At 48.3% G+C, this 16,865-nt stretch overlaps 1 protein-coding gene across 1 annotated transcript in view; it reads right to left on the reverse strand.

Annotated features, from left to right (window-relative positions):
• Window positions 1-456: 456 nt before the first annotated feature.
• LOC149473695 (opsin-3-like) overlaps window positions 457-16,865 on the reverse strand; it is a 96,766-nt gene continuing 80,357 nt past the window's right edge. Inside the window, exon 4 of the mRNA XM_089674811.1 lies at window positions 457-804. Coding sequence (XP_089530937.1) covers window positions 457-804 — 348 coding nt within the window. The remainder of the gene's footprint in view (window positions 805-16,865) is intronic.

The following is a 16,865-nucleotide window of genomic DNA, read 5'->3' on the forward strand; positions in this document are numbered from 1 at the left end:
ACACATCTTCCTCTAAGGCAGTGGAAGATTGAAAGGATCCTCCGTGCTCTCCGTCGTCCGCCACCAAGGGCCCTGGCGAGAAGAGCAAGACCTGCGGCAGTTCTGAGTTTATGTGCTGGGATCAATCAGCTCACTATTCTGCCCTGTGACAGGAGAACGGAGTGTTGCCGTGCGGCCTGCGTGTGTGGCTGTCATACAAAACGGGAACCTCCATCTATATGGTATCTTGTGTTTTCTGAGTGCCTCTAGGAGGGGTCTAAGCGCTCTGAGATTACAGAGGGTAATTTGGGATAAGTACTGAGAAACCTGGACTTCAGACCCGTTGAATGGAAATTCCTCTTGATCACGTGCTGCAAGGATAACTTCTTCCTTAAGGTGAAAGTCATTAAAACAGCAAACAATGTCTCGAGGTGGGTCAGTGTCTCTTCCCCTGGTCCTTAAGGGTCTGTGTGCCCTTTAAAATGTGACCGGTGAATCCCAAGTTTGCTCCAGCAGGTCATTGAATAAAGCTTGCAGGGCCTGGGGTATCTGTTCTGCTGCTACTGATTCTGGTATTCCTCTTACGCTCAAATTCCTTCTCCAGTCCTGATTGTCCAAGTCTTCCATATGGCATTGCATTTCTATTAGCTGAAGGTTATGGTGTGCCACTGTGGATTGTATGTCTGTGATCGCTGTGTCATGGTGCGTTACCGCGTGTTCAGCGTCTGTAATCCTGGCAGTAACTGACCTGAGATCTTCTCTAAGTTCAGTGAAAGTAGTTTTGATATCCGCCTCGATATTGTGTAAGTCAGCCATCCGCAGCATCTGTTGGAAGATTTCTAACACAGAGGTCAGCGAATCCCCTGCTCCAGAATTCGTGGCAGAGGCTTGTGCGGAGGTCTGTGCTGTTGTAGCCTGAGGCGGCAGGGAGCTCCACCTGTGTGCATCTCCGTGCTGGGACTGGAACATAGGTGGAAGCTGCCGTGCCAGTTACGAATGCTGAGATCGGGGCTGAGATGGAGCTCTTGCTATCTTCCCCATGGCCAACTGTGCTTAATAAGCTTTGCAAGGTGGCTAGACTCTCCCTCTCTGTACCAGAGCCTCACTTCATAGCATCCATCTTGGGTGCCGCTGAGACCATGCCCCCTGAATTGTGGATATGTTATCCCTCCTTCCCTCAGCCAAAGAATTTATTGCAAAATCAGATAAAAAGGATAGTGATAAATCAGATGATGACAGGAGAAGACATGTGACCAGGTCTTTTAACAACTGGTTACAGGCCTTCTGTATCTTTTCTAACGTGTTATGTGAGAAGTTTCCGGCAAAAAAGTTCTGGAACTTTCCAGTATTTAGATGTTATTTTGGAGGTGTACAAGAATGTCGGCGGTATGGCTTGGTTTTCATACGATGAGTCATTTTGCCAGAAACTCTCTGTTCATTCTTATTTAAAGTGGGGATTAAGGATGTCGGCCTTTGGCTGAATCTTTTTCTCCCAAAAGGAACTGCTTATTCACAACAGCCAGCCAGTGTCGCATCCAGTACAGTGTCAGTTTATGAAAAAAGGAATTTGTTTCAACTTCAATGATGGGCAATAGAGATGAGCGAATCGAAGTAGGCGAAGTGGAATTCGTTTCGAATATTAGGAAATTTTTCCTAAAATGGCGGCGACATGTGCGGCGACGGAGCGGGGATGTCTGGGAAGGCGCGCAGACAAGGCGCGCTGACCCATAATGCATTCATTCATGACATGTGATCGCATTAGCCAATCAGCAGCCAGCCAGCCAGCACAGTGTAATGGTCGAGCTATAAATGGCGGCCATTTTAGAATTCTCCATTTGCCTCCAGTCATTCAACAGAGGCAGACCTGGCTGTATTCAGGGAGAGAGTTAGGGACAGAGAAACGTTACTTAGGGACACAGAAACGTTAGTTAGGGCCACAGAATCGTTACTTAGGGCCACAGAAACGTTACTTAGGGCCACAGAATCGTTAGTTAGGGCCACAGAAACGTTACTTAGGGACACAGAATTGTTACTCAGGGACAGACAGAATTGTTACTGAGGGATACAGAATGGTTACTGAGGGCCACAGAATCGTTACTTAGGGCCACAGAAACGTTACTTAGGGCCACAGAATTGTTACTTAGGGACAGACACAGAATTGTTACTGAGGGACACAGATTTGTTACTGAGGGCCACAGAATCGTTACTTAGGGCCACAGAAACGTTACTTAGGGCCACAGAAACGTTACTTAGGGCCACAGAATTGTTACTTAGGGACAGACACAGAATTGTTATTGAGGGACACAGAATTGTTACTGAGGGCCACAGAACCGTTACTTAGGGCCACAGAATTGTTACTGAGGGACACAGATTTGTTACTGAGGGCCACAGAAACGTTACTTAGGGCCACAGAAACGTTACTTAGGGCCACAGAATCGTTAGTTAGGGCCACAGAAACATTACTTAGGGACACAGAATTGTTACTCAGGGACAGACACAGAATTGTTACTGAGGGATACAGAATTGTTACTGAGGGCCACAGAATCGTTACTTAGGGCCACAGAAACATTACTTAGGGCCACAGAAACGTTACTTAGGGCCACAGAATTGTTACTTAGGGACAGACACAGAATTGTTACTGAGGGACACAGATTTGTTACTGAGGGCCACAGAAACGTTACTTAGGGCCACAGAATCGTTAGTTAGGGCCACAGAAACGTTACTTAGGGACACAGAATTGTTACTCAGGGACAGACAGAATTGTTACTGAGGGATACAGAATTGTTACTGAGGGCCACAGAATCGTTACTTAGGGCCACAGAAACGTTACTTAGGGCCACAGAAACGTTACTTAGGGCCACAGAATTGTTACTTAGAGACAGACACAGAATTGTTACTGAGGGACACAGAATTGTTACTGAGGGCCACAGAACCGTTACTTAGGGCCACAGAAACGTTACTTAGGGACACAGAATTGTTACTCAGGGACAGACACAGAATTGTTACTGAGGGATACAGAATTGTTACTGAGGGACACAGAACCGTTACTTAGGGCCACAGAAACGTTACTTAGGGCCACAGAAACGTTACTTAGGGCCACAGAATTGTTACTTAGGGACAGACACAGAATTGTTATTGAGGGACACAGAATTGTTACTGAGGGCCACAGAACCGTTACTTAGGGCCACAGAAACGTTACTTAGGGCCACAGAATTGTTACTTAGGGACAGACACAGAATTGTTACTGAGGGACACAGATTTGTTACTGAGGGCCACAGAAACGTTACTTAGGGCCACAGAATCGTTAGTTAGGGCCACAGAAACGTTACTTAGGGCCACAGAATCGTTACTTAGGGACACAGAAACGTTACTTAGGGCCACAGAATTGTTACTTAGGGACAGACACAGAATTGTTATTGAGGGACACAGAATTGTTACTGAGGGCCACAGAAACGTTACTTAGGGCCACAGAAACGTTACTTAGGGCCACAGAATCGTTACTTAGGGACACAGAAACGTTACTTAGGGACACAGAATTGTTACTCAGGGACAGACACAGAATTGTTACTGAGGGACACAGAATTGTTACTGAGGGACACAGAATTGTTACTGAGGGACACAGAATTGTTACTCAGGGACAGACACAGAATTGTTACTCAGGGACAGACACAGAATTGTTACTGAGGGACACAGAATTGTTACTGAGGGCCACAGAACTGTTACTTAGGGCCACAGAAACGTTACTCAGGGACACAGAATTGTTACTCAGGGACAGACACAGAATTGTTACTCAGGGACAGACACAGAATTGTTACTGAGGGACAGACACAGAATTGTTACTGAGGGACACAGAGTTGTTACTGAGGGACACAGAATTGTTACTGAGGGACACAGAATTGTTACTGAGGGACACAGAATTGTTACTGAGGGACACAGAATTGTTACTCAGGGACACAGAATTGTTACTCAGGGACAGACACAGAATTGTTACTGAGGGACACAGAATTGTTAGAGGGCCACAGAACTGTTACTTAGGGCCACAGAAACGTTACTCAGGGACAGACACAGAATTGTTACTCAGGGACAGACACAGAATTGTTACTGAGGGACACAGAATTGTTACTGAGGGACACAGAATTGTTACTGAGGGACACAGAATTGTTACTCAGGGACAGACACAGAATTGTTACTGAGGGACACAGAATTGTTACTGAGGGCCACAGAACTGTTACTTAGGGCCACAGAAACGTTACTCAGGGACACAGAATTGTTACTCAGGGACAGACACAGAATTGTTACTGAGGGACACAGAATTGTTACTGAGGGACACAGAATTGTTACTGAGGGCCACAGAACTGTTACTTAGGGCCACAGAAACGTTACTCAGGGACACAGAATTGTTACTCAGGGACAGACACAGAATTGTTACTCAGGGACAGACACAGAATTGTTACTGAGGGACAGACACAGAATTGTTACTGAGGGACACAGAATTGTTACTGAGGGACACAGAATTGTTACTCAGGGACACAGAATTGTTACTCAGGGACAGGCACAGAATTGTTACTGAGGGACACAGAATTGTTACTGAGGGCCACAGAACTGTTACTTAGGGCCACAGAAACGTTACTCAGGGACACAGAATTGTTACTCAGGGACAGACACAGAATTGTTACTCAGGGACAGACACAGAATTGTTACTGAGGGACACAGAATTGTTACTGAGGGACACAGAATTGTTACTGAGGGACACAGAATTGTTACTGAGGGCCACAGAACTGTTACTTAGGGCCACAGAAACGTTACTCAGGGACACAGAATTGTTACTCAGGGACAGACACAGAATTGTTACTCAGGGACACAGAATCGTTTAATTAAAGAGTATGTCAGACAACATGCAGAGGAGTGGCAGAGGAGGCAATGTTTTAGGAGCGAGCAGACGTGGCAGCAGAGGAAGGGGTCGAGGCAGCACTATTCGCAGCCAGAGGCCAGTGCTCCCGGTGTCATCCAGTACAGTGAGGAAGAGTTAGAGGGCGGTCAGGAACGGGGGGAGACATCCGCCTCTTCAGCAGCCAGGCGAAGAAGTAGTGGCGAGGAGAGTGGCTCGGTAGCCGGTCTAGAGACAGGTCTGTCTCCTGACCCACACAAAGCCGAGAGGGCTAGTAGTGAGGCGGAGACCCTAATTGATGATGATGAGGCTGATCGCACTTGGCAGCCTCGTCGTCATCAGGCTATTGCTTCCGCATCATCAGGAGAAGAGGGTGGCAGCTTGGCAGCGAGCAAAACAGTCGGTGGGTTGTCTCCATCGCCACACTCTGCCATGTGCCACTTTCAGGTCTCCTCACACACTGCTGGTGTGTTCCATTTTTTGTCATAGGGTGCTGGCAGATTACGGGCCTCCCATAGCTGCTGCCAGGCCCCTAATCTGCCATGGGCCCCTGTACCGCCTCCTCATGCTGCTGCCAGGTCCACAGTGTCTCATGCCATGTGCCACTTTCAGGTCTCCTCACACTGCTGGTGTGTTCCATTTTTTGTCATAGGGTGCTGGCAGATTACGGGCCTCCCATTGCTGCTGCCAGGCCCCTAATCTGCCATGGGCCCCTGTACCGCCTCCTCATGCTGCTGCCAGGTCCACAGTGTCTCATGCCATGTGCCACTTTCAGGTCTCCTCACACTGCTGGTGTGTTCAATTTTTTGTCATAGGGTGCTGGCAGATTACGGGCCTCCCATAGCTGCTGCCAGGCCCCTAATCTGCCATGGGCCCCTGTACCGCCTCCTCATGCTGCTGCCAGGTCCAGAGTGTCTCATGGGTCCCTGTACGGCCTCCCATTGCTGCTGTCTCCATCGCCACACTCTGCCATGTGCCACTTTCAGGTCTCCTCACACTGCTGGTGTGTTCAATTTTTTGTCATAGGGTGCTGGCAGATTACGGGCCTCCCATAGCTGCTGCCAGGCCCCTAATCTGCCATGGGCCCCTGTACCGCCTCCTCATGCTGCTGCCAGGTCCACAGTGTCTCATGGGTCCCTGTACGGCCTCCCATTGCTGCTGTCTCCATCGCCACACTCTGCCATGTGCCACTTTCAGGTCTCCTCACACACTGCTGGTGTGTTCCATTTTTTGTCATAGGGTGCTGGCAGATTACGGGCCTCCCATAGCTGCTGCCAGGCCCCTAATCTGCCATGGGCCCCTGTACCGCCTCCTCATGCTGCTGCCAGGTCCAGAGTCTCTCATGGGTCCCTGTACGGCCTCCCATTGCTGCTGTCTCCATCGCCACACTCTGCCATGTGCCACTTTCAGGTCTCCTCACACACTGCTGGTGTGTTCAATTTTTTGACATAGGGTGCTGGCAGAATACGGGCCTCCCATAGCTGCTGCCAGGCCCCTAATCTGCCATGGGCCCCTATACCGCCTCCTCATGCTGCTGCCAGGTCCAGAGTCTCTCATGGGTCCCTGTACGGCCTCCCATTGCTGCTGCCTCCATCGCCACACTCTGCCATGTGCCACTTTCAGGTCTCCTCACACTGCTGTTGTGTTCCATTTTTTGTCATAGGGTGCTGGCAGATTACGGGCCTCCCATAGCTGCTGCCAGGCCCCTAATCTGCCATGGGCCCCTATACCGCCTCCTCATGCTGCTGCCAGGTCCAGAGTCTCTCATGGGTCCCTGTACGGCCTCCCATTGCTGCTGTCTCCATCGCCACACTCTGCCATGTGCCACTTTCAGGTCTCCTCACACACTGCTGGTGTGTTCAATTTTTTGTCATAGGGTGCTGGCAGATTACGGGCCTCCCATAGCTGCTGCCAGGCCCCTAATCTGCCATGGGCCCCTATACCGCCTCCTCATGCTGCTGCCAAGGCCAGAGTCTCTCATGGGTCCCTGTACGGCCTCCCATTGCTGCTGTCTCCATCGCCACACTCTGCCATGTGCCACTTTCAGGTCTCCTCACACTGCTGTTGTGTTCCATTTTTTGTCATAGGGTGCTGGCAGATTACGGGCCTCCCATTGCTGCTGCCAGGCCCGTAATCTGCCATGGGCCCCTGTACCGCCTCCTCATGCTGCAGCCAGGTCCAGAGTCTCTCATGGGTCCCTGTACGGCCTCCCATTGCTGCTGTCTCCATCGCCACACTCTGCCATGTGCCACTTTCAGGTCTCCTCACACACTGCTGGTGTGTTCCATTTTTTGTCATAGGGTGCTGGCAGATTACGGGCCTCCCATAGCTGCTGCCAGGCCCCTAATCTGCCATGGGCCCCTATACCGCCTCCTCATGCTGCTGCCAAGTCCAGAGTCTCTCATGGGTCCCTGTACGGCCTCCCATTGCTGCTGTCTCCATCGCCACACTCTGCCATGTGCCACTTTCAGGTCTCCTCACACACTGCTGGTGTGTTCCATTTTTTGTCATAGGGTGCTGGCAGATAACGGGCCTCCCATAGCTGCTGCCAGGCCCCTAATCTGCCATGGGCCCCTATACCGCCTCCTCATGCTGCTGCCAAGTCCAGAGTCTCTCATGGGTCCCTGTACGGCCTCCCATTGCTGCTGTCTCCATCGCCACACTCTGCCATGTGCCACTTTCAGGTCTCCTCACACACTGCTGGTGTGTTCAATTTTTTGTCATAGGGTGCTGGCAGATTACGGGCCTCCCATAGCTGCTGCCAGGCCCCTAATCTGCCATGGGCCCCTATACCGCCTCCTCATGCTGCTGCCAAGTCCAGAGTCTCTCATGGGTCCCTGTACGGCCTCCCATTGCTGCTGTCTCCATCGCCACACTCTGCCATGTGCCACTTTCAGGTCTCCTCACACACTGCTGGTGTGTTCAATTTTTTGTTATAGGGTGCTGGCAGATTACGGGCCTCCCATAGCTGCTGCCAGGCCCCTAATCTGCCATGGGCCCCTATACCGCCTCCTCATGCTGCTGCCAAGTCCAGAGTCTCTCATGGGTCCCTGTACGGCCTCCCATAGCTGCTGTCTCCATCGCCACACTCTGCCATGTGCCACTTTCAGGTCTCCTCACACACTGCTGGTGTGTTCAATTTTTTGTCATAGGGTGCTGGCAGATTACGGGCCTCCCATAGCTGCTGCCAGGCCCCTAATCTGCCATTGGCCCCTGTACCGCCTCCTCATGCTGCTGCCAGGTCCACAGTGTCTCATGCCATGTGCCACTTTCAGGTCTCCTCACACTGCTGGTGTGTTCAATTTTTTGACATAGGGTGCTGGAAGATTACGGGTCTCCCATAGCTGCTGCCAGGCCCCTAATCTGCCATGGGCCCCTATACCGCCTCCTCATGCTGCTGCCAGGTCCAGAGTCTCTCATGGGTCCCTGTACAGCCTCCCATTGCTGCTGTCTCCATCGCCACACTCTGCCATGTGCCACTTTCAGGTCTCCTCACACACTGCTGGTGTGTTCAATTTTTTGTCATAGGGTGCTGGCAGATTACGGGCCTCCCATAGCTGCTGCCAGGCCCCTAATCTGCCATGGGCCCCTATACCGCCTCCTCATGCTGCTGCCAAGTCCAGAGTGTCTCATGCCATGTGCCACTTTCAGGTCTCCTCACACTGCTGGTGTGTTCAATTTTTTGACATAGGGTGCTGGCAGATTACGGGCCTCCCATAGCTGCTGCCAGGCCCCTAATCTTCCATGGGCCCCTATACCGCCTCCTCATGCTGCTGCCAGGTCCAGAGTCTCTCATGGGTCCCTGTACGGCCTCCCATTGCTGCTGTCTCCATCGCCACACTCTGCCATGTGCCACTTTCAGGTCTCCTCACACACTGCTGGTGTGTTCCATTTTTTGTCATAGGGTGCTGGCAGATTACGGGCCTCCCATAGCTGCTGCCAGGCCCCTAATCTGCCATGGGCCCCTATACCGCCTCCTCATGCTGCTGCCAAGTCCAGAGTCTCTCATGGGTCCCTGTACGGCCTCCCATTGCTGCTGTCTCCATCGCCACAATCTGCCATGTGCCACTTTCAGGTCTCCTCACACACTGCTGGTGTGTTCCATTTTTTGTCATAGGGTGCTGGCAGATTACGGGCCTCCCATAGCTGCTGCCAGGCCCCTAATCTGCCATGGGCCCCTGTACCGCCTCCTCATGCTGCTGCCAGGTCCACAGTGTCTCATGCCATGTGCCACTTTCAGGTCTCCTCACACTGCTGGTGTGTTCCATTTTTTGTCATAGGGTGCTGGCAGATTACGGGCCTCCCATTGCTGCTGCCAGGCCCGTAATCTGCCATGGGCCCCTGTACTGCCTCTTCATGCTGCTGCCAGTTCCAGAGTGTGTCATGGGTCCCTGTACGGCCTCCCATTGCTGCTGCCAGGAGGCAGCAGGGTCGTAGCAGTGTCAGTGGAGGCAAACGGCCACGGAGTAGAGCACCAGCTCCACTGCAGCCTACCACCACGGCCAGTAGTGGTGGCGGTGTGCATGGAGGAAGTAGCAGTCAGCCAGTGAGGAGTAGCGGGGGCAAAGTTTCCTACTCGGTGGTGTGGCAATTTTTCGTCAAGCCGCCCGAGGAAGTAAACGTAGCCGTATGTCGACTATGTGGCCAGAAAGTCAAGCGTGGCCAGGGGGCCCATGTTGGGACTACAGCGTTGCGTCAGCATATGCAGCGTCGCCATTCGGTGGCCTGGGAAAACCGTGATAAAGATACGGCGGTTCTGCCTGCCCCAGCCCAGGGTTCCATTTTGTCATAGGGTGCTGGCAGATTACGGGCCTCCCATTGCTGCTGCCAGGCCTTAATCTGCCATGGGCCCCTGTACCGCCTCCTCATGCTGCTGCCAGGTCCACAGTGTCTCATGGGTCCCTGAACCGCCTCCCATTGCTGCTGTCTCCATCGCCACACTCTGCCATGTGCCACTTTCAGGTCTCCTCACACTGCTGGTGTGTTACATTTTTTGTCATAGGGTGCTGGCAGATTACGGGCCTCCCATAGCTGCTGCCAGGCCCCTAATCTGCCATGGGCCCCTATACCGCCTCCTCATGCTGCTGCCAGGTGCAGAGTCTCTCATGGGTCCCTGTACGGCCTCCCATTGCTGCTGTCTCCATCGCCACACTCTGCCATGTGCCACTTTCAGGTCTCCTCACACTGCTGGTGTGTTACATTTTTTGTCATAGGGTGCTGGCAGATTACGGGCCTCCCATTGCTGCTGCCAGGCCCGTAATCTGCCATGGGCCCCAGTACCGCCTCCTCATGCTGCTGCCAGGTCCACAGTCTCTCATGGGTCCCCGTACGGCCTCCCATTGCTGCTGTCTCCATCGCCACACTCTGCCATGTGCCACTTTCAGGTCTCCTCACACTGCTGGTGGGTTCCATTTTTTGTCATAGGGTGCTGGCAGATTACGGGCCTCCCATAGCTGCTGCCAGGCCCCTAATCTGCCATGGGCCCCAGTACCACCTCCTCATGCTGCTGCCAGGTCCAGAGTCTCTCATGGGTCCCTGTATGGTCTCCCATTGCTGCTGTCTCCATCGCCACACTCTGCCATGTGCCACTTTCAGGTCTCCTCACACACTGCTGGTGTGTTCCATTTTTTGTCATAGGGTGCTGGCAGATTACGGGCCTCCCATTGCTGCTGCCAGGCCCGTAATCTGCCATGGGCCCCCGTACCGACTCCTCATGCTGCTGCCAGGCCCGTAATCTGTCATGGGCCCCTGTTGTCGCTTGTTGGCATATTCCGCTCGTTCAGATGCTCCTTCTCCTGCTACTCCTCTTCACGGATTCCGTCAGCAGTCTTTCTTGGAATCCGTTTCCAAGAGACAACAGTTTGCGAGCACGCACCCGACGGTGCAGAAGCTGAACGTCCTCCTGTCCAAGTTGCTGCTGCCAGGCTCGTAATCTGTCATGCGCCCCTGTACCGCCTCCTCATGCTGCTGCCAGGTCCAGAGTGTGTCATGGGCCCCCGTACCGACTCCTCATGCTGCTGCCAGGCCCGTAATCTGTCATGGGCCCCTGTACCGCCTCCTCATGCTGCTGCCAGGTCCAGAGTGTGTCATGGGTCCCTGTACGGCCTCCCATTGCTGCTGCCAGGCCCGTAATCTGCCATGGGCCCCCGTACCAACTCCTCATGCTGCTGCCAGGCCCGTAATCTGTCATGGGCCCCTGTACCGCCTCCTCATGCTGCTGCCAGGTCCAGAGTGTGTCATGGGTCCCTGTACGGCCTCCCATTGCTGCTGTCTCCATCGCCACACTCTGCCATGTGCCACTTTCAGGTCTCCTCACACTGCTGGTGGTTTCCATTTTTGTCATAGGGTGCTGTATGGCCTCCCATTGCTGCTGCCTCCACCGCCACACTGTGGCTCCACACTCTGGTTTTGGCCCCGTGACTGCCCAAATGAGTGAAGTGTGCGTTGATTCTAAGATCGACGGCACTCATCTGCATGTCATACTGACTGTCAGTATTATTTCTCTTCCCCAGCAGACTCCAAGGGCATTTAAATTAAAGGTACAGTGTTCTGCACTAATATAAAGGCTCTCTGAAGCCTAGAAACACCCTTTTATAAGTTAAATTTGCAGCGAATATATTCGACTCGAATCGAAATTTTTCCACGAATTCGCCGAATCAGTCGAATCGAATTTTTGAATACTTCGCTCATCTCTAATGGGCAATGTAAGTGGCCAAAGTCTTGCAAATTCGAATGTGTCTTTTGTGTGGGAGCTCATCTGATCTCTAAGTGTTTCAAAAGAATGTCTATTGCCAACCAACAGCAAGGAAAAGGGACTTTCCAAAAAGCGGTAACCCCAGTGAGGTGGCAAAGCATGCTACCATGGTTGCTAGCTTATCCGGATAGGCAGAAGGCTCATCTTCTACTTCAATGGTTTCAAAGATGGCTTTTTACTTCCTGTTTTTACAGGCCAAGGTTGCAAAATGGTTGACAACCTAAAATAATTTTTTTCTTTACAGGAGGTGGTTCTTGAGAAAATGACTAAAGAATTGACTGAAGGTTGCATAGAAGCTCCTTTTTAGTTTTCCACCTTTTAAAAATTTTAGAATTTCCCCATTAGGCATAGTGCCAAAGAAAGAACCAAATTCTTATAGATTAATTCATCATTCGTCATTTCCTTCTGGGGACTCATTAAATGATCAAATTGATTCTGGCTTTTCTTCTGGTAAATATGCATTCTTTGAAGATGCTTTATTTAAGCTTCGACAACTGGGTAAGGGAGCTCTTTTGAGTAAGGCTGACATAAAATATGCTTTTCGGGTTTTGCCAATACACCTGTCATGCTTTAACATTTTGGGTTTTTGTTTATCTGGTAAATTTTATTTTGATAAATGTTTACCAATGGGTTGTTTGCTATCTTGTTATTTGGAAACTTTTTTGTCTTTTTTAGAATGGGTTGTTTACACCGAATCCCCCTTTATTGTTCATTCTTTGGATGACTTCTTATTTTTGTGTCCTCCTGATTCAAGTCATTGTGAAAATGTTATTAAATTGTGAAATTTTATTAGATTCCTTTTTCAAAATTTATTCTTTCTTTGGAGTTCCTCTAGCTCATGAAAAGACTTCTTTGCCCACTACCAGTCTGGATTATCTGTGAATTACCATTGATTTGGTTCAGATGGAGTTCAGGTTGCCTATGGAAAAGATTTTGAGGATTTAGTCTATCTTGTTGTCCATAATACGCCAGAAAAATGTTTGCATGAAAGACATGCAATCCTTATTTGGCTTTTGCCCATTGGAAATATTTTTTGTAGGAGATTATATTTAGCTACAGTATATTGGGACTTAAATATCCCTTTTCTCATGTTAGGATCACTCATGACATGAGGGAATATTTATTACTTTGGTTTCAATTTCTTTTTCATTGTAATGGAAAAGTGGGTTGGCAGGATGATTTGAATTATTTTTACCACCTCCCTAAAATACATAAGAATCTACATAACCCACCCGGCCGCCCCATTGTGGCAGCTATGGAAAGCATAACTAGTGGTTTTTCAGTATGTGTAAACTATTTCTTGCGACTACTGGCCCAAAATCTACCCTCTTATATTAGAGACGGCATACACCTTCTAGATATGCTTTGCATTTGGGATCCAACACATCTATGGGTTGGCTGTTACATTCTTGTACACATCGATCCCACATGAGATAGGCCTCCAAGCCATCCAACACTTTTTAGCAGAAGACCCCATGATGAACCCTCGACAAGCTCAGTTCATCCTGGAAGCCACCAAGTTCTACCTACAGCACAACTACTTTGAATTTGAAGAGAACTATTTTTTACAGAAGAATGTTACAGCTATGGTTGCCCCCAGCTATACCAATCTCACCATGTGTTTTTGGGAACACCAGTGCATCATGAATAACAACGCGTTTTCATCCCATATTGTATATTATGGGAGATATATAGATGACATAGTCATCATATGGGATGGTTTTCCCCACACTGTTGACACATTTGCACAATACTGCAATCATAATCTGTGATCACCTAGGATTGTTTTTCACTCATGTACAAGACACCCATACCTTAGCCTTTTTGGTTCAGCACCTTTGTCATGATGGAGGTAAGATTTTTTCCAAAAACTATGTTAAGCCAATGGCTGGCAACTCATATATCCATTATTGGAGTTGCCACCATCCCAGGTAGGTTAATAATATCCCAAAAAGTCAATATTGGGTAGCACAGTGGCTAAGTGGTTAGCATTCTGCCTGGCAGTACTAGGGTCATTGGTTTGAATCTCAACCACGGCACCACCTGCCCAGAGTTTGCATGTTGTCTCTGCGTGAGTTTCCTCCGGGTACTCCGGTTTCCTCCCACACTCCAAAGACTTGCTGGTAGGTTAATTGGCTCCTGTCTAAGTTTTCCCTAGTATGTGTATGTATGAATGTGAGTTAGGGACCTTAGATTGTACGCCTCTTGAGGGTTAGGGACTGATGTGAATGTACAATGTATATGTAAAGCTCCTAGATTGTAAGCTTGAAAGAGCAGGGCCCTTGAACCCCTCGTGTATCGCATTGTATTGTTATTGTACTGTCGCATGTTCTGTCCCCCTTTGTAATGTACAGCGCTGAGCGAACTGTTGGCGCATTATAAATACTGTATAATAATAATAATAAAGCACTGTGTAAACTGATGGCGCTATACAAGTACCTGAAATAAATAAATAAGGAATAATTTTACCAGGGAGATAGACTATATTGCACATGGTGAAATTCTCGCAAAAAATTTTTTGAGAAAGGATACCCTGCCCCCCTCATTCAAGAAGCTTTCCAGCATTACCAAAATAAACCAGTTGGAAAGCCTGCAAAATCAGTCTTGGATGAAAATATACAACCCATTCGCTTTACCACCCAATTCCATATCCAAATGGAAAACATCTTGCGCAAACACTGGTCCATACTGTTGTAAGATCCTTTTCTACAAACATCCATTACTGAATATCCTAAGGTCTCCTATCGAAAAGCCAAAAATATCAAAAGCAAAATAGCCCCCAGCAAGATTAAACATATCCCAGATGTCAAACCACAAATCACTCTCATCCCTTTGATTGGTATGTATCAATGTAAAAAGGCGTTATTCCTGACATGTTCTTTCATCCAACATGGCCAAAAAACTTACACCATCAATAGGGAAAACTTATCCCATCAAGGAATTTTACAATTGTTCCACATAATACATACTCTACTGTTTGACATGCCCATGTGGATTATTCCACATAGGGAGAACCATCAGAGCTTTACGGAAACGCTTTGGTGAGCATAGACGTCTCATAGAAGCTGGATCTGACATAGTGTCCCAAGCCATTTCTAAGAACATCACCAAAAATCCACTACAGGGCTCCAAGTATGGGTTGTAGAACATATCCCAAAATTACTATGTATGGCAGAACGCTTCAAGCGACTCTGTGAGCGCGAAACTTATTGGACATATATGTTTGGCACCCTTGCCCCAGGGGGGCTTAACGAAGACATTGAGATACATACAGTACTTTAATTCGATCTCATGCAGTTTATTTACATATTGTTCCACGACGATGGCATGTTTCTATTTAAGGTTTCACTCATTGCATGTACAATAAGGCCTGTAGAAGGAGCTATAGGCTCTGAGCGCGTAGCCTGTGTTCTTTGCTTGTGTTCTTTGTGCCTTCTGTGTTCCACATCTGGCCCTCCGCCTCTTCCGGAGACGTCACTTCCGCCGGTGTGTTCTACAATGGTCAGCATGGACTCTTCCTGGTCCAGACGGCATTGGATCGGCTCTGCTGCACCCCCATGACATCTGGTCTCCCAACCAGCATACATGGCTCCACACTATCCCACCTTAAATCCATGGCACCCTAGGTGTATGACCGGCGGTACCTGCAGGACGGAGAGGAGTGGCCCCATTCCCTTACACAGATGAGCTTGTCATTTTCTTGTCTCTGTTGAGTGTTTTTAATCCTATATTATTAAATACAGCATCCAGTTACTATACTTAGCTGGTGCCTCCTGTTCTTCTCTTTTTTGTCTTTGTATGTAGAGTTAGTTGGCTTTGCTCTATAGGATGGCTGCCGCTATCTGACACCCAGTGTCCCAAAGACTTTTTAAAGATTTGATTGTGTCTATGGACATTATATGATTTATTCTTTTAACAGTGTTCATTTAAATTCAACCCTTGCCTGTCTCCAGCACAAAGTTATACGTATAAAAGTTACATATACACACATCATTTGCCTTGCAGGCATCTGACACTATTCATATTGTTCATAATCCATATTGTATCATGTCGAGATAATCTCACCTCTGTGCACCAGAATTTCTCTTTTATTTAAGACGATTTTATCTTGGATAAGGAATTTTTACTTTTTACTGATTCCGTTGGCTCTTGTGGCTCTGCAGCATCTGGAAAACCCACTGGTCTGCGGACTGATGGAATTCCACTTGGCAGGCGAAAGGATATTTGCATAATATCATGTTAATAAAATTGTTAGCCATTGTTGTGGCACTTGAAAAATGGGGTCACAGTTTTTGGAATAAATGATTACTGATTAGAACTGATAACAAGGGTGTTGTGTATGCAATTAACTGTTTAACATCTAAATCTCCACCATTCATTACTTTGTTGCGACATTTGATCTTTAAATTCTTAAGTGTAAACATTTGGATCAAAGCGATTCATATTGCAGGAAAAGATAATGCTCTGGCATACTCTTTATCTCGATTCTAGATGGACCATTTCTTTCACCTGCTTCTGGAAGTGGATCGAGTGGGAATAGCTTGTCCTTCCCATCTATGGGATCTCCGTTAGGTTTGGTTACTGATAGCATTAAAAATTTGGTGGCCCCTGCGACTTGGGCTGGATATAAATTTGCTTGGTCTATATGGCTTGCTTTTCTAAGTACAATGCCTGACCCCCACTGTTCCTTTTCAGAAGGGCAGGTGTTGCTCTTTATTTGAAAAATGTTTTTCTTGGTCTCCTCGTAATAAGGGAGTGTCAGGTGTTTAATTATTTCTAAAATTACACAATTTACCTCCCCGTTCACAATTTTTCTCCGTTAAGCAGGCATTAAAAGGTTATAAAAAAGGTCATTTTCAGAGGGACAAACACAATCCTATTACACCTAATATACTCTTTATGCTTTGTTTTGCAACTAAGTGTGTTTTTCCTTCTTTTAAGGTAATTTTATTCAATGCTGTTTTTTCTATTTCAATTTTTGGTGCTCTCAGAGTTTCAGAGATGGTTCCTTCCTCAAAAACAGGTACTACTTTTTTAGTTGAAATTTTTATTAATCATTCCAAAACAGATCAGTTCAGTAGAGGAAAATGGATCCATCTTCATGCCAGTACTGGCTCGCCCATATGTCTGGTCCACTTAGTTATTTTAGTATCAGGCCTAGCGGGGTCAGATGTTTTTTGTGCATGAAAAAGGTACTCTACTTACAAAATATCAGTTTACGATTGTTTTTAAAACGTTGCTTAG

The sequence above is a fragment of the Staurois parvus genome, unplaced genomic scaffold (genome assembly GCF_062004578.1).
Source record: "Staurois parvus isolate SC_StPar_1 unplaced genomic scaffold, SC_StPar_1.0 ptg000012l, whole genome shotgun sequence".
In the NCBI taxonomy this organism is placed as follows: Eukaryota; Metazoa; Chordata; class Amphibia; order Anura; family Ranidae; genus Staurois; species Staurois parvus.